At 38.9% G+C, this 23,621-nt stretch overlaps 1 protein-coding gene across 1 annotated transcript in view; it reads right to left on the bottom strand.

The window, feature by feature from the left end:
* The window catches only part of SPAG16 (sperm associated antigen 16), a 413,429-nt gene that overhangs the window by 141,125 nt on the left and 248,683 nt on the right, over positions 1–23,621 (bottom strand). The window contains exon 14 of the mRNA XM_037397615.1: positions 18,338–18,464. Coding sequence (XP_037253512.1) covers positions 18,338–18,464 — 127 coding nt within the window. The remainder of the gene's footprint in view (positions 1–18,337; positions 18,465–23,621) is intronic.

Raw genomic sequence — 23,621 nt, 5'->3', positions numbered from 1 at the left:
TCAAACTGTTGTCTGCCCAGCTCCTTGGACACACAAGGAGGAGAGAACACATAGGAAGACACTGGCTTTGAAAATTATCAGTTCTGCAGCCACAGAGGAGCACGCCTGTCCCACCACTCACCCCAAGCACACACCATGGGCAGCCAGGCTGCACTTCTCAGCTCGACGTCATCCCCCCCAGGCACCACCTGCCCAGAGACAGCAGTGAATCTTGAAATGCCACCCAATTTTTTATTCATCCTTAAAAACAACTGAATTATTGAACGAAAGACATGTTGTCTGTCTTCAGTGTTCAACAGCAGGCTTCAGCAACAACAGGAATGATTGATTTGTAATCCCCGGTATCATTGTGCTCCTCCCCGGGTACCATCTCTGACGGCTTTTTGCAGACAGGATACCAGACAGCAAATGCAAAGGGAGCAAAGCAGCCTTGCCTGGCAGGAAGGGAATTGATTACCAATCCCTCTTTCTGCCAGGCAGAATTTCTTTGCTGCAATTCATACTTTTCAATGGGCTGTCTACAGACAGCCTCCAGATGGCTTTGGGGGGGAAGTGAGGGCAATGACACTAGAGATTACAAATCAATCACTATTATAGAGCCTTTTATTTGGTAGAAGCTTCCGAGCAGAAAACAGATACCAAAAATATATAATACATCCTGATTTTTTGTTTGCCGTTTCCTTTCCTTAAAGCTCTTTTATGTCCTCTCTTCCTCCTGACACGACTGCTTTCTATTCTTTCACTGCTTTTACTTCCATCTTTCTTACTACGTATTTCTCATTTATACTTGATTTTATCCTTCTGTCATCTTTCTCACTGCTAACCTACACCATCCATAGTTACCTGATACGGAAGTAAACCATGATCTTTCTGCTCTATGCCATTGCCTTCCCTTTTCTTCACACGCAGATCCCTCTTCTCAAAAAATAGGATGGTAACACTGACAGAGAATGGAGCAAGGTCTACCTAATTTTTATTGTCTTGAAGCCATCACATGTATCATTCTGACTGCTTTTGCTCACAGCATTGCATCGGGTTTAGCACAATAGGTTCCATGCAATAAGGAGAGAAGGTAACAGAGTAGCAAAAGATGACGGTGGCCCCTCAGCCACAATATGTAACATCCAGAGAAAGCTCCCCATACGTCAAGGATACACCCACGCTACTGGGCACTGAACATGACACTTGCCACAGGTGTGCAACTTCTCATCAGTACATTAATTTTATAAGGGAGTTCATGGGTGCAGCCTCAGCCAGCCAGAAGAAATCTGAGCACACTGTTATTCCAGACCTTTCATGTGAGAACTGTCGTGAACATCGAGCACACAGGTCTGATTTTACCCACATTTATGCTTGCTTTCATGTTTCAATTCCTGTTCTGTTATTAATAAAAGCATTGTCAACTAGAACAAATGAGGTAGGTATGACAATGTGTTTGCTGGGGGGAAAGAGACTTTTTTTTAACAGTAAACCTGATCAAGAAATTTGTCAGTTCAAATAAATAAACTAACATGCATTTGGTAAAATAAATATCAGCAGTGTTGAAAATCACCTTTTAAAAAGTTTTGGCTTACTGAATCAAAACAACTCGCTGTTCTAAAATATTAACAAGTTTCAATTTAAGTATATTTTTAGAAAGTGAGAAATAGATCAAAATTGTCAAAGAACACTGTAAATTCTGGAGACACTACAGTTTGGTTTTGCAGAACAGATTTTTCCGTGTATTGATACACAAAGTTTTCAAACTATTGACTTTTCATCCTAAGTAGGAAGGTGGTGTTTTTCTTCACACACACACACACACCCAAATGTCAGAAATGCATTTGATCATTAAGAAAACACTTCTTCCCAGGAAGGATGTCACCTTATTGCTGTTCAGAGATCCAAAATTAGGGTAGAAAACATGGATATACCTGTCTCAGAACCAGTATTTCCCCTGTGTGAAACATCCACTACAAATTTTCAAGTACACCAGCTATCACAAGCGACACTTCTGAGTTACGACACCACTACTGTAAGGTACACTACACAACACAGTTCAAGTCAGCCATGTTCTGCAATGAGATGAATTACCACAGCCAGAGAGTAGTGCTCTCATAATAACACAAGATCACAAAGCAGCGGGCTGAAGACTGCAGAGGAAACACTTTGCAGCAGGGTATGAGTGTGCCATGAAAACAGCATGGCTTATACAGCAAAGCCTGAAGCTGAGATCTGATGTATCTTGCTAAAAAAAAAAAGAAATAAATCAATACCGTGTCCCTTCACACCTCATTCAAACTCTTGAGAAACACAGTGAGATGCTGGAGATTGTACTTTTCACTTAAGTTTGTTCCATTTTGGTATATTTCCACTTGCATGGTATTCTGCTGAAAGCAAGAAGCGGAAAGAAAAAAAAATTAAAAAGCCTGCATGACTCATTTTACACATCTGATAGAAGATACGGGGAACTAATTTTCTATTTATGATAAATGTTTTGACAGTATCAATTCCGGTCAGACATACTTGGGCTCCCCAGGTCTTCAGCAGCAGAGCAGCAATTTTGCACAGCCCATGCCAGGCACTGTGGACTCCAAGTCTATGCTCTGCTCACCTCAGAAGCCCTTTTCAGGGGGCTGACAATGAAACCCCCTGCTCCCCCCTCAGGGGATGAAGAAAATTTTCACTATGACATCGCCTAGCATACAGGAGAAGTTTGTAAAAATAAAGATGTTTCCACAGAAATATTTGGGTCAATCAGCATTTTATGATGAATTTCTCTTTCATCAGATAATTTTCAAACAATGTTACAAGAGATTTTGCATTTAGGTTTGTAACACATCCTTAACCTCTATAATTAATTAGAGAAATATATACAACAATAATTGTGTTTACTCCATTGATTCCACTATTGGAAACCTCGAGACTTTGAAAAAATATTTTTTTTATAATGCCATTTCTGACAGTTGAATATTGCTGAAAATAAATAGCAGGCAATTATTTTAATACACTCTTACTGCACATTACTTTAGAAGATTGTTCTAAATTGCTAAAGACAGAACCAATTTATCTAAACAAGATTATTTAACACCTGTATGGATTAGCATTATATAGTCAGGTAGGCAGAAACTATGGATAGAAACTGCAGCTCTTCTTCCATTTCTTGTCTTAAATTATAAAAAATAAGAGGGCTGCCAGAACAAGTCAAAACATTGACTTTTGTATTAGAAATAACACATCCTTCTTCAAAATCTCTGCTAATTCAGTGATGCTTACAGAGCAATTTGGTGATACTCTGAAATCTTATATTATTACATACCATTTGCAGTCCATGTTACCTGTACTTGAAGGCTTGATCATTTCCTCCAAGCTCATATACACAAGGGAAGAAGTTTTATAGAAAAGGAAAACTATTTTTTTGGTGGCTTTTTTGTCTGTGAATGCTGGCAGTAAGCCACTGTTTTTCTGAATCTGAAATTTCATGTCTCTATGATAGGCAGATGTTTATCTAAATCATTTAAATCTCTGTCTTTTCTGTTTTAGAGACATTTAGCATTAAGGGATGCTCCCCAAGTAACAGCATACATTAAAAGTTAATTAAGGGGAAGTTAAAGAAGAAAGAATTGCTTTTTTTCATATCCCAAACAGATATTTATTGCATTTTGGCAGGTTAAAAATGAGAAAATTTGGAATAAGGTGTGAAAATCGGTAATGCATATTTTAGGGAAAAGCTTTACTATCCATTTCCTTACATGATAATTAGGAAATGCAATCCACTTGCTAATGTTGAGTGAGCCTAGTAACAAAGTTGCTTCATCAATTTGTTTAATAAGCAAACTTTTCAAAAGTGGCATGTCTAAGTCAGATAGCAGGCAGCTAGCTATAGGCTGTCATTACTACACCAACCCATTTTTGAACATTGCGTTAGTAGACTATTTTCTGCTTTTCTAGTTATTATGCAGTGTCACATAACCATCTCTATCATTTTAGGTTTAATACAACTATTTACTCTTCACTACTAATTAATGTTTCTGAGAGCAAAATATATCTAGAAAAATGTGTGCACACATACTTCCCCATGCTTGTAGACACACTCTTTTTAACTTGCAGGTACGTGTTCAACAATTGTTTAACTCTCATTTACAGCAAGTCACACTCCACTGGAAACATTTGGATCTAAATTAAAAATCAAATCATGATATCAATATGTTCATTTTTCCTCTGGAGAAAGAGTACTTTCTGGATTAACAAAAAAAGTAATAACAAGAGAGTGTCACAAAAGAAAAAAAAACCAACACCAAAACATCAGTCTTAGCCACAGCAAAGCTGCTCTATTTAAAGGAGGACAATTATTCTTCTGAAATAAAGCCCTCTAGCTCCAAAGATGCTATGTGCCCTGATGTCAGGTCTCAGAAAATTTGTACTGGAGAGGAGTGCATGCGTGCCCCTGGGGTTCATTGGCTGTAGGGTGTCCTCAGCCAGCCCCAGAAAGACAGTCTCTCATGGGGGAATGTCGGGCCTCTCCCTGCCTGTGCTCAATTGAATCCAGCTGAACTTCATCACCATGGGTCATGTCTGCTGCTGTCAGTGGCAGGGGGAATTTGAGACATGAGGCTCTGCATTATTCAGAGGGGAGCTGACAAAAGACTACTTTTCAGTAACATGATTAAGAGAGAATCAAAAATGGGAATACTCTGCAAATCCACAGTAGATCTTGTAAAATCCATTTTCCAGATTTGGAAAAGGAAGATTTTACAGGGAACCAAATTGAAAAAAAACCCTTCCCCTAAACCAAAATTATTCAAACGTTATGCAGTTTTTCTCAGAATAAAACTGCTTTATTTTTTATCTTCAAAGCATCTTGCATTTCCTATCCTATTTCCTATGAACTTGATTTTTTTTTTTACACTCAGATTATACTCATTACAAATATGACTGACAATTATTGGTACTTTAACTGTGTAAAATAAAATACTCAGACTCCAATTTTCTTATGTCTAAAGGTCTGATTTTAACTTATCCTATATTCCGTCTCTGTGATGGTGGCACTGCAGGAAAATCACAGATAATTTGGGAGAAAATGACTGACAAAGCATGTTCATGAGCTCTCCCACATGCAGGTCTCTCCATTTCTTACTTAACCAAGGCAGAGAGTACGACGGCCAGGACCAACAAACTGTGAATGCATTCAAATTTTCACTGAATGTAGAAGACAATAAACGAAAAATTACAAAAGTCTGTAATAATCACAATTATAAAAGCTAAACTTCAAAAGATATGGCAAGTAGAGTTAACACAAGAGCATTTATCAAGATGTTACCTGTTTCCCAAGGCACAGCCTCTGTGACAAGCAGACATGCTATCTGCATTTCCAAAAAGCATCAAGTCCCAGACTCAACATTCTAGGGTTCCACCTCAACTAGTAAAACCAGTTGCATGCAATTACTGGATGGGGCTGGAAAGGGGAACGGGTTTGGCAGCAGGATCAGGGTAGATCCTGGAGTGCAATATGCAGAGGGTCCCACCTGGCCTTACTCTAGTCCTGACCACTCCTGTTCTTCAGTAACTTTTTGCTAAAGAAACTTTGTTGCTTTTGCACAAAACTAGTATAAACCAGAAGAGATTTAAATAAAGAGTAGGACTGTGGCACAGTCATATCAGCATACATCACTACCCTCCTTTCCTGTGAGCTTGTTCACAGTGCAGAATTGGACCTTTGATATTTATTCTCGTCGCCAACATGGGAAAAGTATGTACAAAGGCTTTATCACATTGCTAAATTTTGCTTCTTGCCTATCAGTTTTGTCCTAGTGTTTTCAACCTGCATGTGATAAATGTCTCCTTTTTGAAAGATTACTGCTTCTCTATAAAACATTTTTGAGGAGAGAGGGGAAAGAAACAATCAGCTGAGTAAGGGACTGGCATGTAAAATACTATCATTTGCACAACACTGGCCTAAAAGCCGCTTGGAAACAGAGAAGCTGCGATTGAGCCACAAAAGAAGAAAAACAGGAATGCAATAATCACATATTTATTGTTAGAGAAAATGAAAAGCTAAATAAACTGTAAAACCAGTGTTTACCGGTAAATCCTTTCTGTCCTGAAAACCATGCTGAGTGATGCAGGAACAGTCAGTTCTCAGGAGATCAACTGGTGGTACCTTTTTGGCAGCATCTCGTTCCTCCTCTGTTGTTGCCAGGACACTTTAGGTCCTGAAACAATTAATTTTAGTAGTGCTGCAGCAAACAATTGCCAGAACTCTGAACTTGAGAGACGATGATGCCACTGTTGAAGCTTATTTTTTATCATAGCTCTGAAATCACCTACCTCACAATCAAGGGGGGCTCTGAGATGGCCCTCCTGAAATGAAACTGGTGGACCTTATCCTGCCAGGAGAGCAGGACACAAAGCATCCAAATGTAGCATTTGTGAAGGGATTAGTGCACTCACAGCTGGCTTTGGCATGGGATAGTGTGTGTGACTAGGATGTATGGTAGAGATGAGGAATTGCAGGCTGACCGGTTTGGTAAATGTACATCCTTGAGGTATGCCTAATTGTTCTAAGAAAATAAAGGAGATACCATTAAACACAGGAGGAGAAAACAGACAGAGGAAATTCTGAAGTGAGCCCACAGCACTCTGAGGAGAAGCTTGCATCCAGATGAAGAGCCTGGGCAAATGTTGCGATGCAAGAAAACCTGGTTGTTAACTACAGTGACACAGCAATTCACACCACTGACTGGAACACCATCCTGTTGTTAGGGAAGTCCAGACTGGCACAGTGACAGAGACAGATCTCTTCATTGCTTCGCATAAATTACAGCATGTAATTAGCATTGTATTCATTGCTGCTGAGTGGGAACATTTGGGGTTCTCAGGATACCAGTTCAGATCACAGTTCTCCACAAAGTGAGTCACCACTAGTTCTGACGATTTCACAATTACAGTGCCATCACACTACCTTGTCTTCAAGACAACAAAAGCATGTGCACCTCTATTTCTATAGGCAATATGAAATCCCATTGGGGTAGTCTACTGGAGCAATTTTAAACAGAGCTGTACAACACAAATGAGGTGCTGCCTCATTGCTTCTCCTCTCCAACAGTCCATGCTAATGTCTCCCAGTATCCATATCAATGCTGTACAACACCTGAAGCTCCATCTCAGAACAACTTTATATTCCATCTCCACCATTTTAGCAACCAGGCCTATCTCTCATTTGCATGAATTTAATCCTTTCTACAAAATAACCCAGAAGACATGAGTGGAGAAAAAGATTCCAGAAAGAGAGATTTAAATGTATTCAAATTTTAGGACCTCAGCTGGATCCTCTTTAGTTTATTAGGACAGCACACTGTAAGATGGCAACACTCTCATTTTTTAATGTGTTTTTTCATGTCCTATGCCACAGTTTATATCACCAAGATAAAATTTACATCACCAAGGTGAAATGGGAGATGGAAAAGAGGTGAAGTGATATGCCTGTTCCTCATAAGTAAATTCCTGGCTGTGTGAGGAAGAGAAGAAGCATCTCCCGAATTTTGTATCAGTTTCATATTAGACCAACCATGCTGCCTCTTAATATAAAATATCCTCAACTATTTATCATGCTTATAAATGTGGAAGCTGAATTCAATTATAATCAAAGAGTTGCATTTTGGCCTTGGACCATAAAATGTGAACAACACCTATCTGTGCTGTTGCCTTGGGGGTATCAGAGCATAAAACTGTTTTAAACCTGGCAGTTCTTTGTACATTAAATATGTACTACAAAAATTCTGTCATATCAGAAATGTTTGAAGTATGAATTACCATGGCAAGCTTTCACTATCCACTGACACTGCATGGGGCATCCTACTCAAAACCAATTTGTCAGCCTACAGCTCTTCCTTCAAAACTAGGACCCTCAACTATTTTACAGATGACACTTAAATTTGACTAATTAAGCTGTCTTGAAGCAGCAAGAAAATATTTTTTAAGCAAATATCATGCAAACTCTGAAATTCCAATCTTTTGAACACACAGCTGAAGTCATCCCAAAGGTCTGCCTGCTTCTCAGTTCAAGCCACTTCCCAGACAGTATTCTCCTTTGCTATTATGAAAAGGACATGTGAGCTTTGGGGAGCCAGAATGGGAATAAATCTACATACAAGCAGTAGCAGTTAGAAGGGAGTAATCTATACAATGAGACAGATTGATTGACCATAACATTTTGATTCAGTATCTATCAAACTGGAAAGTTACTTATTGAAAATATATTACTTAACCTCACAACATTAGTAGAAAGGAAATTGATCTGTTAGTTTGGGATTTGTTTGGTTTTTAATAGATCTTTTTAAGAATGACTAGCCACAGTCACCATGTCATCAGACTTCTGAAACTTAAGTTTTTATAGCTATGTCTGGGAAGGGGCAGTGGAATACATGATTTGATATATAACAGCTCATGCTTGGACTAGAGAGTCTAGTGTAATCTTTGAATTGGAAAAGTAAGAACCCATCATAGCATATTCTGTGTAAACAAATGTGTCCAGACACCTTACTTCAACCTGACAGAACAGCAGCTCTGTACTTATCAGCACTTAAAAACAGCTCGCTGGGGAAACCAGATAAAAGGAAAGATAACAAACCATCTACTCCTTTTCTTCAGCACAACATGTTAGAGCATTGTAGGTGTGCAGGTAGATAGGCAGACATGCTGATCCACTAAGAGGGCCTTTCATAAAGAGTTCATGTCTATAATCTGCTTTCCTCAATTGATAAGAACAGAAAGAAGATTCCACAATTAATTGCGGAAAGGAAAAAAAACCCCACATTTAAGATGCAATGCCTTTACCTTAATAGACTAGCAGATTTATCTGTTTCTCATGCAACCTAAATGGCATAGGAATTTCCACACACACACCCCCCCCCTGACTCATCAAGAATGGGATTTGACTCTGAGCAACCGTGTTGAAGCTGAATCTAACTGTAGCAAGCACAACAATTACTACCTAGTGAAAGCACTGACATTTGTTGTGCACAGTAACTGTTCATGGGATCTCAGTTCCCCAGATGTCTACAAAGTTCACAATATTAGGCAGCTCCTAGATACCCTGACACATATTTCTTTGATGTACATGCTTATCTGAATTCTGTCTCCCATGGTTTAATGAATTTCCCTGCGCACAGGAATGCACATGTTCTACAGGCACAGGAGATGCCAACTACAGCAGGTGTTTGCTTAGCAAATTTCCACATCCATGCTTCAAAGTTTGGCTTAGTTTCTGATTAGCTTGCATGTGCAAGCAGTACGGTGATACTGAACTACATTTATAACCGGCATCAGAACAGGCTGTCTTCGTACCTGTGAACTATTGCACCAAATAGCTACTTTTGCAGTGATATGTAAGCTATTCATTTTATACTAAAAGATCTGTGGCAGAGAGTAAAGTATTTGTAATAGAGCTTTCACCTCAAATCTATTTCCTTCCCTGACTTGTCAAGACATGGTAGCTAAATTTCAGAGATGATGCAAAAGCTGTGACTGATTTTACTTCATACAACAGTACGAGCACCTTGTGAAAAGCCCGCAGTACAGAATGCAACCAGCACAGAACTCCGCAGTTCTCCATGCCCAGGATGGCAACCAGTGCCTGGTTGTGTAACTTGTTTACAAGCGACTAGTTTGCGCTTGCAGGTTCCAAACTTTCTATCAGTTCTTAAATCGTCCAGTGTCACCTCTTACTTCTGCTCTGTCAAAGGCAACAGTGTTAACTGGTCTTTTAAAAATTGTCTGGCAAACACCTTTGTGCTTTCCTCTCTGCTACCTTTCACACCTATAAACACCCATGGACCAATTTAACTGAGCCTTAAAAATTTCCCCTTACTTCTCACACCTATAAAAAAGTTGCTAATAAGTGGTCTGTGTAGTACAAAGCACTACTTACGATATTAAACACTAACATAATAGTTTCACTGAAATTTTGTTGTCTCCTTGGCTGAAGCTTCTGGCTTTTGCCTTGGTTATCAGCTGTCCAGAGTAGAAGCATGCTATGGCTATGTACCTTCTATTGCACACAACGGAGGCCTGGTCTGGGAAGAGAGGTGTTAATATAATATCAACTAAGTAAATTCAGCTATTATTTTTAATTAATTTAGGCATTGTGTGGCCAGTGGTAATCTGGCAGGAACATTATTACACACATACACACACAAAATTGCTTTTTTACTAATGACTCATTTGTTTTATTCTTGCCTCTTTCAAAAAAGCGATTAAGTTGAAAATGACCTTTTGAAGATTGTACTTGTGGACTGATCTTTTCATTTTTAATTACTTACTTTGCTTTAATTGTTACATTAGGAACTATTAAGAAAGCAGCCAGCTTCATAATCAATAATTTAATTAGAGTTTTAGGACCAAGAAGTCAATGCAAATGTTATTTTGCAGTCAGGCCTTTCCCAAAGACTTTGAAGGAACTTTACTCTCATTTTGTTTCAAAGTGACATTGGCGACATAAAAATTAAATTCATACTTACTGCAATATATCATGGACACACATTATAGATATACACAGGCAGCTGGTAAGAAGTTCACATTCAGGTCAATCTATTTGCTGCCCAGACAGGAATACAGCCTGCTTCTCTCACTTTGTTTCTAAATAATCAGTGACACAGTCAAATGCCATTACACTGCATATTCCAACAGAACCCACTCCCTGCACAGCGTGCCAGGAGCCACACTATCTGTTTACTGAAATCTATAGCCAGACTATTCCCCTGGCTAGAGCTTCAAATATTTCAAATGTATCTATTTATAGCTCTCTAATTACTACTAATATTCTAAGATAACCAGCAGCAAATGAAAACTGATCCACTTTAATTTTACACCTGATGAAATCCGATTCAATCTGTAGTGAATTGATACTCTCCTCCATTCCACTGTTGCCTCTCTGCCTGCCCTTGCAAGTTTACAACACATCTGCGTCAGTGATACATCACAGGGAGCTGTCAGCAGAGCTGTGAATTGCATGGCCTGCTGCCTGGAATATGGATGTCCCTCATTTGTAATTATAGGCATGTGTTTCACACGACTACATCACTCCAAAATGCCTTGCCCAGAAGCAACCTCCTAGCTGGCAAGGCAAGAGTAATAGAAACTTGGGCGCTGAGACTCACAGGGCCAAAACACCTCCCCATCAACCATCATTAGATTGGGGGGACCATCTGGGGAGCATGGGGGAAACACAGCACGTGGATGAAAGACAGCCTTAAACCAGAAGAGGAGCCTTGGTGTAAGGCATGAAACCTTGCAGAAGGGTGGCTGCAGTGACCCGTTAGGAGGGAGAGAGGCAGGCAATGAGGTGTGCTGGGAGGTTTGTGAGCTTAGCAGCAAGCAGGAGTTCAAAAGCAGGTCCACCTATAGCTTGTTAGGTAAGGACTGTAGACTGCTCTGGCCATGGAAAAGGGAAGAATATGAGAAAGGAGCCAAGACTTCCTCTCAGACACACAGTAAGTTAAAACCAGGCAGCACTGCACTGCAAGAAGCCTTGCCTGAAGCGCGCAAACTTCCAGCTACAGGAGGAAACCCAGGCAGTATCCTTGGGGAAACCACAACTGTACAGGAACAAATGCATCGGGCTGCACAGGACCCTGTCGCTATCTTTTCTAGTAGCAGCTTAAATGACTGTGAACATCATGATGAAAAGGTGGTATTTTAACTAACTACATCACTGCCAAGATAAAGCCATTTAATATATTTCACATGAATTAGGAGTCAAGCTGGATATTAAGCTTTAGTAGACAGAATTGCCTTGTCTTCTCAAAGACTTCTCCTTGACATGAAGAATACAGCTTTTCTATGTCGCGGAGACAAGGCAGAGGAAGACGTGTTAAAAGGGACTGCCTTTTCACTGGCAAAAGGACTCTGACATCCAGTGGACAGGCCCAGGCATGTCAATGTACAGGAACAGCTTAATGAAACAATAATTAAGTGCCACTAATTCACCCAGAGCTTTAGAATAGTACAATCATAGGATCATTTAGGTTGGAGAAGATCTTTAAGACCAAGTCCAACCACTGAGCTTTGCAAAACAAGGCAACTTGTCTGATCTAAAACGCTTATAGAGTCTAATTTAAACCTAGTCTAACAGGGAAAAAAATCCCTTGAGATCAACTGATTGCACAGTTTGTTAAACCTTTTTAAATGCTTTAACTATTTATGGTTTTAATGGTTTGATTTAGGAGCAAAGTCAGGAAGGCAAGGAAAAGGAGGGACAAGTCAGTAAAGGCAGGCCAAAGGAAAGACAGAGACATAGTTCCAGTCTGAGGGTCATTCTGGGGACATCAGCCAAATACAGTTGGAAGGGTAACTTTTCCTGCCTCTCAAGAAGAAAAAACCCAACCAGCTGACAGCAAAATAAGAACATAGGATACTTTCTTGCTTGCATCTCGGTCAACTGTTCCAAATAGCAGTTATATGCTCGTTATTTGAAATATTTTGTTTTAACCTGCTTTTTTTTTTTCCACAGAAGTTGTTTTGGAGGGAAGTCAGAATATAGCATTTTTAAAAATGACAGTGACTATATCAAGATTTTCTTACGATTATTTTTCAAGATTAGAAAGAAATCAAGACTTTTTTCTCAGTCATATTTTCGGTTTTAAAAAAATTGATTCCAAGTCTCTAGGAAAGCATCCCAAACAGATTTAACATAAACCTCTTCAAGTTTTACTTTTGTCTTTCATGATATTACTTCTTGGAGAAAACATAATCTGTATTCATAGCTATTTGGTTTTGATTTCATATGTTACTGTGACTCAAATTCCTTTTCATATTAAGACAGAGAGTTTTAAAATATGAACCCATTATTTACAAACACAGAACAGAATCAGGATCACAAAATTTGTTATACTTCATGCCAGGAACTGGACTTATCATTGCATGTCCCTTATTTACAGCAACATAATTCAATTACACTAAGAGATTTGAAGTTTGCATGGAAGAGCTCTTTGTCTTCAATACTGACAACTTCAATCTTTGACCTACTTTTGAAGAGGATTGACTTGAACCATAAACTGCCTGTCAAAGAGTTTTTAAACGACCCATCCTGTCTATCCACTCAGCTCTTGAATTCATTCCTCAGGAGTTCAAAAGGGTTCAAATAAAACTGACATATCCAATACCCTGAGGATATTCTGACTAATAATTTTGTGTCTAAGGTGTTTACCTGGGGATAAATCAACCGGTCTAGGCCACAAAACGCAAAGATGACCAGATTGGTTTTCAAAATAACTCCCTTTGGCTGCTCTATGCCTGTCTCATATGCCTGATCTTTAAATATTCTGACATTTTTCCTGAATTTGCATGGTGAATTCCCCCTCCAAATAAACACAGGTGTAAAAGCACCCACCATAGATAGGCAGCACCCCAACAAAGATCTGGGTGTTCCCACAGTACAGCTACTGACAAAAAAGTTCTGAGAAAATCCACTTTATAAAACAAGTAGTTAAAAAGAGAATTTATATTTCACTGGAAGGAAAAAAATAGAACAGGTTATTTTAGGGAATTACTGATTTTAAAACTACTTAATTCGGACAAAATCAACAATGAAAATAAGGAGTCTAAAAGATAACTTCACTAGAAGAAAGAAAAAGGTTATCTAAGCAAATTCCTAGCTGGGAACAATTCCACTGAATTTAATCAAGTAAGAGTTAACTTTCAGGCACAATCCAGTTGCAACAGGAACCACAGCAGGGCTGTCCCATGCCATAGACATCACACAGTGGGGGAAGATGAGGTATATTGTGAAGGAAAAAACGGCAAGACTGCAGCTCAGGTCAGCATCATTGTAATTATTCTACATTCATATGAAACACGCAAACAGCTAAGCCCTCATCATTAAAATGCCACATCAAAGCTGGCAACCTTAGCAGACAGCTCAAAACCTGGTGTATGTAAGCATTTATTCTGTGTTAGGACACAGTGTGAAAAGCCCTGTTAAATAGTGTATGCCTTAAATTGGATGCCTTTTAAGAGACCGCAAAAATGCAAATTACAACACCCCAAATTCTTGAAGATTTACTCCGCTGTTTCTTTGAAATCACAGACAGATCATTTCAGGATCTAAAAGTATGTGGGGTAGATTGTGAAAAGCCAAGAAACAAAAGGCCAAGGCAGCATCTCACCGCCACCACCGGTAACACTGTAGAACAAGGGTGGTGGGATTGCTGTGTACCACAGGAGAGGTGGAGCCTGACAGCAGGGCTGAGCACCCATTGCCACTTCTCCTCCCAGCTGGGGCACTCATTTGGGTTTGCCCAGAGACCTAACTGCATGGAAACTCTGTCAAACCTTAGCTAACATTCAAAAATCATTAGTAGAAAATGATAAGCAGACATCATGAGTACAGAAGCCTCAATTTATTAGGAAATAATGCTTTAAAAGGGGCTGTACATAAGGGCCTTTTTTATCCAATATCACATTTAAAGAAAAAAAACCTGCCTTAAAGGGATGCGCAGCTGCATCTCTCTCTTCACTGACAACTTCTTCCTAATGTTTTTCTCTGAGTGTAATGTCGCCCCAAAAGTCCAGCCTGCCCCACTATATAAAGTGTAGCTGTACCACATTCATGAACCTTTTCCAGGGGCTAAGAGAACCAATTGCCTCACTCCTGCTTGGGCCAGAAAGGAGGCTCTGCCTGGATTCCCACTCCCCTCCCTCACTTTGGTGACAGCAGTCTGTGAGGAGTACGGTGGCCACAGCCAGGTTCTGGCTCAATAAGAATGTGTGATTACTACTGGGAGCTATTTGCTACTTTTAAAGCAGGATTTTAGGCTGTCTCATTCTGTTCTTTCCCTTTTCCTCTGAGACTGGTGCCTGTGTTATTCATCAAAGACCACACCACCTCAGAGCTGCTAACTTTTGATTGTGCTGTTCAGCCCAGAAGTTACTGTCAAGGGTAAAATTTGATGCACAGAGCCAGAACTCTCATCTGGTGACTGTTCCACTGCTCTGTCTTACCCCCAATTAAGTAATCTTTGACCGAAATAGTAAAAAGCTGACTTGCCTGATGCCTTCCTGTCTGGTTGTCAGGGATATGGGTTTGAAAGTGGGGTGGGAATGGGATCATTTCATTTGTGTTATGTGCCAGCAGTCTTCTGGCAAAAGGAATGCAGAAAAATAAGGCTTGTCTTAAATCACTGGGCTACACTATATAAAGTCAGAAATATATCCTGGATAATTAAAAAATTAAACTACAAGCACTTGAATATCAGTGACAAGTAGAGACGAAAATGGACAATAATTATCAATCAACATTTCAGATGCTTAGTTTTTTCACAAAATCAAATAGAAAAACAGAGTACTGTATGAATCTAACTTTTTACAGAGCTGTGGATGTGCTGAACTTTATTCACAAGAATAGTATCATTGATATGAATGAGACTGTCCAGTGAAGTACACACACAAGTCTTTCCAAATCCTTGTTGGGCAGATTCCTTAGGACATTGCTACTGAATGCTGACTTCTAAATGACAACAGTCACTGCATAACTTCTTCAAATATGAAATAGCCAGTTATAGAACCTGACATTTCAGAAATCAGAAAGCAGATGAGAGAGTTACTAAATCAATAAGCTTCAAACATGCAGAATGAAGTGTGAGTACTTCCCCCCCCCCCACATTTAATTATTTAAGTGTATAAATATTTGGCATTTTATCTGTCTGAGAAAGAGCAAAGATTCAGCTTGGCTCAAATGTTATCCAGAAAAATCTGACTAGCCCCAAGAAATTACTCATCAGAATGTGGGGATACAGATGAGTGGCAGACTGCTTATCATGAGAAGAATTAACCCAAGCAAATGAACTTGCACTCTTGGGGTCTCATGTTCTTTTGCACCTCTCACATTTATCATTGGACACACTTTGCAATTCATGAGTAGAGATGCACACTCTGATGTATCAGCGAGAAAATAGTCTGGTGAAAAGCCAGAATATGCTTGTCTTTCTATGAAACTGGCATAAAGAGAAATAAATTCCGCAGCTTATCTTGGCACGAGAACCATCAGCTTTACTGGCAACAAATTCCTACCAATGAATTGCAGCCTCAGTCTCATACATCTAATCTACTAGGAGTCTGGAACAGCATGAGGATGGTTCCTATCCAAATCCAACATGAACACTCTGTATTTGCTCCCAAAATGTTTGGAAAGAGCCATATCTGTCTAAATACTATTCATTCTTCTGTGTTCTCATTTCCCTACAGGGAATTTACATCACAGGTTTAAAATTACAGTCAATGTGCTGTAGATTTTTCTGAACCACTAGATCTTACCCTGTGTTATCCAGAAAAAAAAAGAAAGAAAGAAAAAAAAGTCATACCATGTGTTTCCAAAGTCTGAAGGCTGCATTATAGCTTCAGCTTAGTAATTACAAAGATTTATGTTCCATTCTGCCCCAAATCCAGAGCTCATTGTCCATTCAACTTACACTGCTCTGACTTACAGTTCTCTGCATCCATTATCTTTAATAATAAAGAGCTGACTAAAGTTAATGATTGAAGAGCAAGATGTGATTAGTAATATGAATCTAATTTATGAGAAAACAAACTGGAATATGATTTTCATGTTTCATTAAAATTATCTTAAATGTACTCCTTAATGCTAATTGATCTCACAGAGGTGAGAAAATATTCTGTTCCAAATTAATGGGAGAAAATCATTCATCTTTCTGGAGGAAACGTTTAATATTATTCAGTATCTAGAGGGAGACAGCATCTCCACAGTGATTTCACCACTTAAAGTGATGCTTCAGTGTGGTCATGTATCTGAAATCTGCAAGATTTCCCACTGAAGAGGGAAACAATTCAACACAATAAATACACAACAAAATGCCATCTACAGTGTTTTCCTTTCACAAAAGGTCTTTCCTATCTTAGTAAAATTACCCAAAGCTGAAAAACCATGCTGGTGAATGAAAATTGAGCAGGCTTTTTCCATAAGCTTATCAAAGAAAAAAATCTTTTATAATTCTGTTAATTTGCTATGAACAGGAGATTACTGAGACATTTGCAAGATACAGCTCCTTGCAGGATTTATTGAAAATAGAACAAAGCAGAAATCTATTTTTCCACTGAGTTTTACACTTTTGTTTGTATTTCAATATTGTTTTCTCTTTCTGAATTATTCATATTTGGGTATCAAATATTCTTACAAACCAACATATTAAGATAAATGAGTCTTGACTGGCTTCATTTTAACTTGTTGTGCTTTATGCCCAGGATTATTAGTAAATGACCTTCTATTCAGTCTGTTTCTATGATCCATAAATAGAAATTGCCTAATGAGCATCTCAAGTATTCTACTGTCATTTTAATGTCAGTTTTTCTTATCCTATGTTTGCACAGCTCTGATGACAATACCTATTAATACACAGCAGTAGCTCTTTGCCTCCTTCCTCTCAAATCCCTTCCATGAATACAACCTTCTCTGTTCTGGGCTGGAATCCTTTATCTTTACACTGCTTGAGAAATATAAAGCGACCATAACACCAACTGAAGTAGCAACTTGAGACTTTCAAGAGTTGCTCTATGAGAAATACCACAACAGCAGCAATAATTATTGAACTTTCTGATGAAAGAAAAGACAATTCCTCTTGCCTTGTTCTTATATTCTACTTGAACAGTATTTACATATTTGGTCTGCAAAGCAACAGGGACAAATACACTCTCCAATGTACTAAATCCATTTATACAGATACCAATAGAATGAAGGTAGAGAAGAATAAAGAAAGAGATGTAGAGTTTCTGACACTACCTATGGTGGTATATTATGGAGAAAATAATATATATTCCATGAGAAATCAGCACTGAGTTCCAGGGGCAAGGTAGGAGGGGAATCCCTTCTAGAGAAAGAATAAATATATTAGACTTGTATGCAGCCTGTGTTTCTTCTGTGGCATTTCCCCCCATTTCCTTTGTACTAACTTAAAGCACTTGTCAGCACTTACAAAAGAAGCCCAAAAAAACTGACCTTCAGCTGCTCTGACTATAGAACTGATGCAGCACAGTGTGCAGCAATGCAGTCTTCCAGACCCAGACCATCAGTTGCTAAAAACACCACCACCTAATTAAGTCTACCTGTTTATTCAGTGATCTTGGCACATGTCCATCCATTGCACTGTGAGGACTCACTCATTTCAAATGTCATGGAAATGTTATATTGTGATATTTTTGGTCAGAAGATAATAGCTGTCTTGGTGAATATTCTATTGCCACATCACACTTACTTTCCATTTTGATTTTTACACTGGCTTGCATTTTTTCTTACAGCACACATGCCATCACTTCGCTTGAATTCAAGAAAGATCAAGAAAACACTGATTACCGTTCTGGCATCCCAGAGAGATAAAGTCTTGTCAGCAGAGCTAGTGAGAACGGTGTTGGAGAACTGAAGAAACTCAATGCTATTGACTGAATCTTTATGGCCATACATTGTGTATCTGCATCTTTCACTGCAAAATAAAATAACAGAAACACAACATTTGCCATTCAGGATAATATGAACAAGAGACAAGTTTAGGTAAATTAGTAACACATTTAATGTATCTTTCCTAGATACTCTTTAGAAAAAAATGAACAGACAGCTATTCATCACCCAAGCACTATACTACAGAGAAAATAAACCACTTAGCGTTTGCTTCCCAGTAACAAAGGGTATAGCAGGGAAGTAAAAAGAAATGGAGCAGCCGGTTTTAGAAGACTGAATTGTAAGGAGCAACAATGAGAGCACCGCTTTATGTTTCCTGGGTGCACCCTCAAAAACCTTGTTGATACAGAATTTAAAAGGAATGTGGATGAAAGGGTAGGACAGAGACAGCACTATTTCCTTTTTAAAGGTATCTTATTCCTTAACAAAGGTTCTAAGAAATCTATAGCACAATGCCAACATGTACCTTGAAGAAAGCCAGAGTGCTAGAAGCCTGACTTTCTTCTCAGGGTCTGCAGAAAGCTTTATAGAAACTAAGTGCTGCCTGTAAGTTCTTCACTGAGGGCAAAGTCTTGTCACTGCAGACACCCAAGAGGCCTTTTCACTGAAGAACGGGCCTCTTACTACGGATAAGCCCCGACAGTAGCCATTATAAGCTGTAAGTTCTTAAAGCAGATGTGAGGAAATGTTACAGCACACACAAATTAGCAAGCTCCACAAGACTTTTGCAGTCAGTCAGATTCTACTGTTCATGCCATTTTTCCATCCTACAGAGGCCAGACCACACTGCTCCCTATCTCCACTACACCCAGGCTCTTCCTTCTCCATCCAACCCCCTCTCCCACCATCCTCAGGGCTATTTAACCACTTAGCAGGAACGAGCTACAGCTGCGCATCATCCATGTCAATCAACCCACTGCCGCTGAGGCAAGGCCACAGCTGCACGTTATCAATGCTAATCAGCCCACTGCCTTCAGTCCTCTACAAGGAAACAGAGGGGAATCCTAACCATTGAGGTTTTTACCATGAACTGACCACAGCTCAGATGGAATTACTCTGTGACACAGTTCTGGAAGTTCTTTCAAGGCTGAAGACTTCCAGCTATCCCACCTTCTCATAGCTAACCAGCTATGAAGCAATACCCTAAGGGTTTCTGTTTTGCTTTCTTATCTTTTCATTTTGTTTTCTTATCTTTTAATGAGTTATTTTCTGAGACAACACTATTGATGCTTCTCAGTTCAGGGTATGAACCTGATAAGACGGAACACAAGTCAGGAAGCTGTTCCAATTGTAAGAAACAGAGACACAACCACTGCTGTAGAGAATCAGTTGTCTCACAAAACAGCCTGAAGTTGGCTATGTAGCTATGATCTTGTAAAAGCTTTTTTGCTTCTGTTTTGTTTTCTATGTGCAACTACAGTAGAATATTCCTTAAACTGGAGTCCAGGAGAAGAGAAGGAAGAGCCCAGGGATGCCTCACCAGGACAACACACAAGGTAATAATGTTTGGTTTTGGGATTATTCAAACTGAGCAGAATGGCAAAGGCTTAACTCCTACACAAGCACATCAAGAGGGGAGACAGCTGAAATGAACCAGCATTCACCACCCATTATGGCTGTTTACAAGTCGCCCATGCTGATATAGGTTTCACTCTATGATTTCTCTAGATATACATGAAACTTCATGAATTTGCAGTGTTTATATTGTTACATACAGGTAGGTGAGCATACTATGGAAAAACCTAATCAGCGTAAAGTCAGTAACTGTTCTATCCTCTTTGTTCAGCTGAGTCAAAAATAGCATGAAAAAATAAAAGCCAACAACTCATCATAAATTATTACAGCTTTCAGTGAGAGCTCAGAATTTTATTCCCTGCTCATGTGATTCTGACAGTAGAAACACACCTCCCCTGAGCTGGTTGCTGAATATATCATTGGGGCTTGCAAATTAGATTACTGGGTGGTTCTTAACAGAGAAATTTCTTACAATATTTATTAAGGAAGCTGTCAGCAGATGGAATTAAAGATGTGATTTTTTTTTTCTTTTCTTCCTGCATGTATGACACCAGAAGACTCAAAGCTCTTGCAGGTTTTGTATCAACAGCACAGATCAGTATCTGCAGATCAGATACAGACCAGTAGATCTAAAAGGTTTTGATGGACACTGCCCATGATCACTGATCTAACAAAGTGACTTGCCCAACCTATTTTAATGCCTTTCTGTTTCTCAGACTGAAATGCATATACAGCACTGAGTTGAACGCCAAGCCTGTCCCCACAGAAGGAGTAGTAGAAAGGAGATAAGATGTTTCTGAGTAGAAATACTATTCACGAAATATAATTCGAAGGAATATTTCATTCCACTGGTATCATTTTACAGAATCTATGTTTTTCTACTATAGATAGTACATTATGCTCTTCAGTATTATCTGTTACATAGACTACATGTGTTATTGTATCACAAGGGCTCATTTTAAACTCGTCATACAGTATTGTGGCTGTTAGAGCTTGGTGCACAAGATATCTGATATTCACGATCACTTGATATATGACAATAAAATAACTTCAATAACATAACGTGTTTTTTGTTTCACAGTCTCATGGTAATGTTTTACACCACAGAATATGCCCTTTTCATCTCAGATCATATACTTTTATTTGTGTATAGGCATGCCATTTTTCAAAAGTGACCAACAAATTCCTGCTTGCCTGTTTACACTGTAAGGACTTTGAGTTTCTTGACAAGCAGAATCCTGCTGTGTATTTTTGCGGGCACTTACTAGTTTTGAAAACATAGACAACTTTACACACCACAGTGTGACAGTGTTCCACTAAAAGAACAGGGGATATTTTCCTGTAATAACAGCATGTATGTCCCTTTCAAAGGCAGGGGGAGAATAACCTCTTCAACTGCTTGAGGGGCTTGGGATGAAAGAGCACAGGAAAAGAAAGGAAAGGAAAGGGAAAAAGAATATTTTTATTTTGTGAGTCACTGACATAATATATGGACCATCCCAGGCAGACAGGCTGGAAGAACAGGCTTGTGAGAGATTAATTAGGTGCCAAAGCAGGAAGGCCCATTCAGAATCCCTTAGCAAGGTGAAAATGGACTAAAGTGATGGACCACGACAACAGCAGAAGGGAAAGAAATGATTTGCACTTTTCCATCAAGAACATAAACACCCAGACCTGATGCAGTTGTCTGTTTCTCTCCTTGCCACTTCCATATCATTGTGTATTGATGAGCGGACTCTGGCTCTCAAGATTTAATTTACCACTCTGGTAACTGACTGACTGACTGATATTTCTAAGAACTTCGAACTGCTACATAAAATAAACTCATCTTCCCTTCCAGTTGAGATATAATTTCAGCAAGACTGTCTTGTATACAAGCTATCTTTTGGTTGGAAAGGGGAACATTTTATTTAGATGTCCTTTTTCCACAAAACAGAAGTTGATATGAAGGGTAGAGCATCTCCCTGGGTTTTTTTTTTAAGGGAGCTCATATTTCTATCCAATGGTTCAAGTTCATCTACACGAAAATAAATCTGTAGCAGTGTTCATAATCTAATTTTTTTTTTCTCATTATAAACACATAGCCTCATGGATATAAGCTTCACCATCTCTGAACATTTTAGTTCAGAAGACAGAGGGAGTCACCCATGAATAGTAGGTTAGGCATTCGCAGTACTCTTGTTACTTACATCCAGAGGCAGAAAAAGAGGTCCTGACTAAACGGTAGAAATACTGCTCAGCAGTTCAGTATTTTGTAGATTGCATTCTCAACCTCATCTCAGACACTGACTCCAACCTTCATCCCTCACCTGTGTTATTACTACTTTTTCAACATAAAATATCAGTTAATGAATTTTCTTGACTCATGACTAGTTATCCTCAGTGTTCTCTTTTTCTCTACAAAGTCAGTTTTCCTTCCCTTAAATTCAGGTAAGGTAATGATGTCCAGCACTAAATCAGCCTTTATTCTACCTCACCAGGTTTTGATTTTTCTTAACAGGTTCAAAGAAACATAGATAGATTGTTACGGCTATAAAGAAGCACACCTATAGCATGAATGCTGGCATTTAAATTAGTCATACCATTACTGATATCACTAGCTCAACTGCGGTGGGAAAATTTTACTTGCTGCACTTCGAGAGACTTCTCTTGAGAATCACATTCCAGAATGGTTCATTCAAATTCAAAAGTGCTTTCAGTAAAACAGCATTGAAAACAGAAGATATGAAACATTTCCACTCACATAAGACTTTGCTGAATATTAACAGGCTGCCATCAATATACTAATGTACAATAGCAGTCAAATAATGCACTAGTTAAATATTTCATCAACTGTAGAATAACTGAAAAGAAAATACAGATAGTGGCTATGTTTCTCTTACCCTGTATACTTTCCTATCTGCACAAAGTTAAAACTCAGTAAGGACAACAAGCCAGCACACCCTGATGGGAGCATTTTACAGTTGCCTGGTACATATTTATTGCTAAAGGCTATACAGGGCACAAAGCACTGGACAACCTGCAGTGCTCCAACCAGCTTAGTACTCATTTTCAAAGACACACAGCAAACCAGAGCGGCAAGTGAGATTGCATGTTGCCAATTCTTTTGCTATTTAAAAGTATTTTTAAAAAGACATCAAACGTGTACTACCAACCCCATGAAAACAGGGCAAGCTCTGCCTCCTTTCTTGGCTTGTTGTTTGTTTTTTGTTTTTTGTTTTGTTTTGTTTTTTTTAAGCTTGTGGTTTCTATGTGCAGCTCCTGTTGGGAAAACTGGTGGATGTGGGGTGTGACACCATTTGAATGATCAGGTAGGTAGTCATAGTTACTTATTTTATTGCTGTGCCTTATTAAAACTCATTTCAAGCATGTTAATTAAAAGCACCTATAGAGCCAATTGAAATCAATGAGATTTTAAGCATGTACTTTTGAGTCAGTGCCTCTACCAACCATTTTTATATGCTTTCCCCAAAAATACATTACATGCACAAAGACTCTCAAACTGTGCTATCTTTCCCAGCAACTCCTCTCTCAAGTCATTCCATGGAACAAACACTAAACTAAACCCTTTCTCATGTCTATTAAATAACATTCTTCTGTGTGACCTGCAATCACCAGCTGGTAAAATGTCAGGGTAAATTACACCAGAAAGTCACCTGTTATGAAA

Source organism: Falco rusticolus, chromosome 8 (assembly GCF_015220075.1).
Source record: "Falco rusticolus isolate bFalRus1 chromosome 8, bFalRus1.pri, whole genome shotgun sequence".
In the NCBI taxonomy this organism is placed as follows: Eukaryota; Metazoa; Chordata; class Aves; order Falconiformes; family Falconidae; genus Falco; species Falco rusticolus.
The sequence above is the reverse complement of the archived record's forward strand: the minus strand, read 5'-3'. Positions and strand labels throughout refer to the sequence as shown.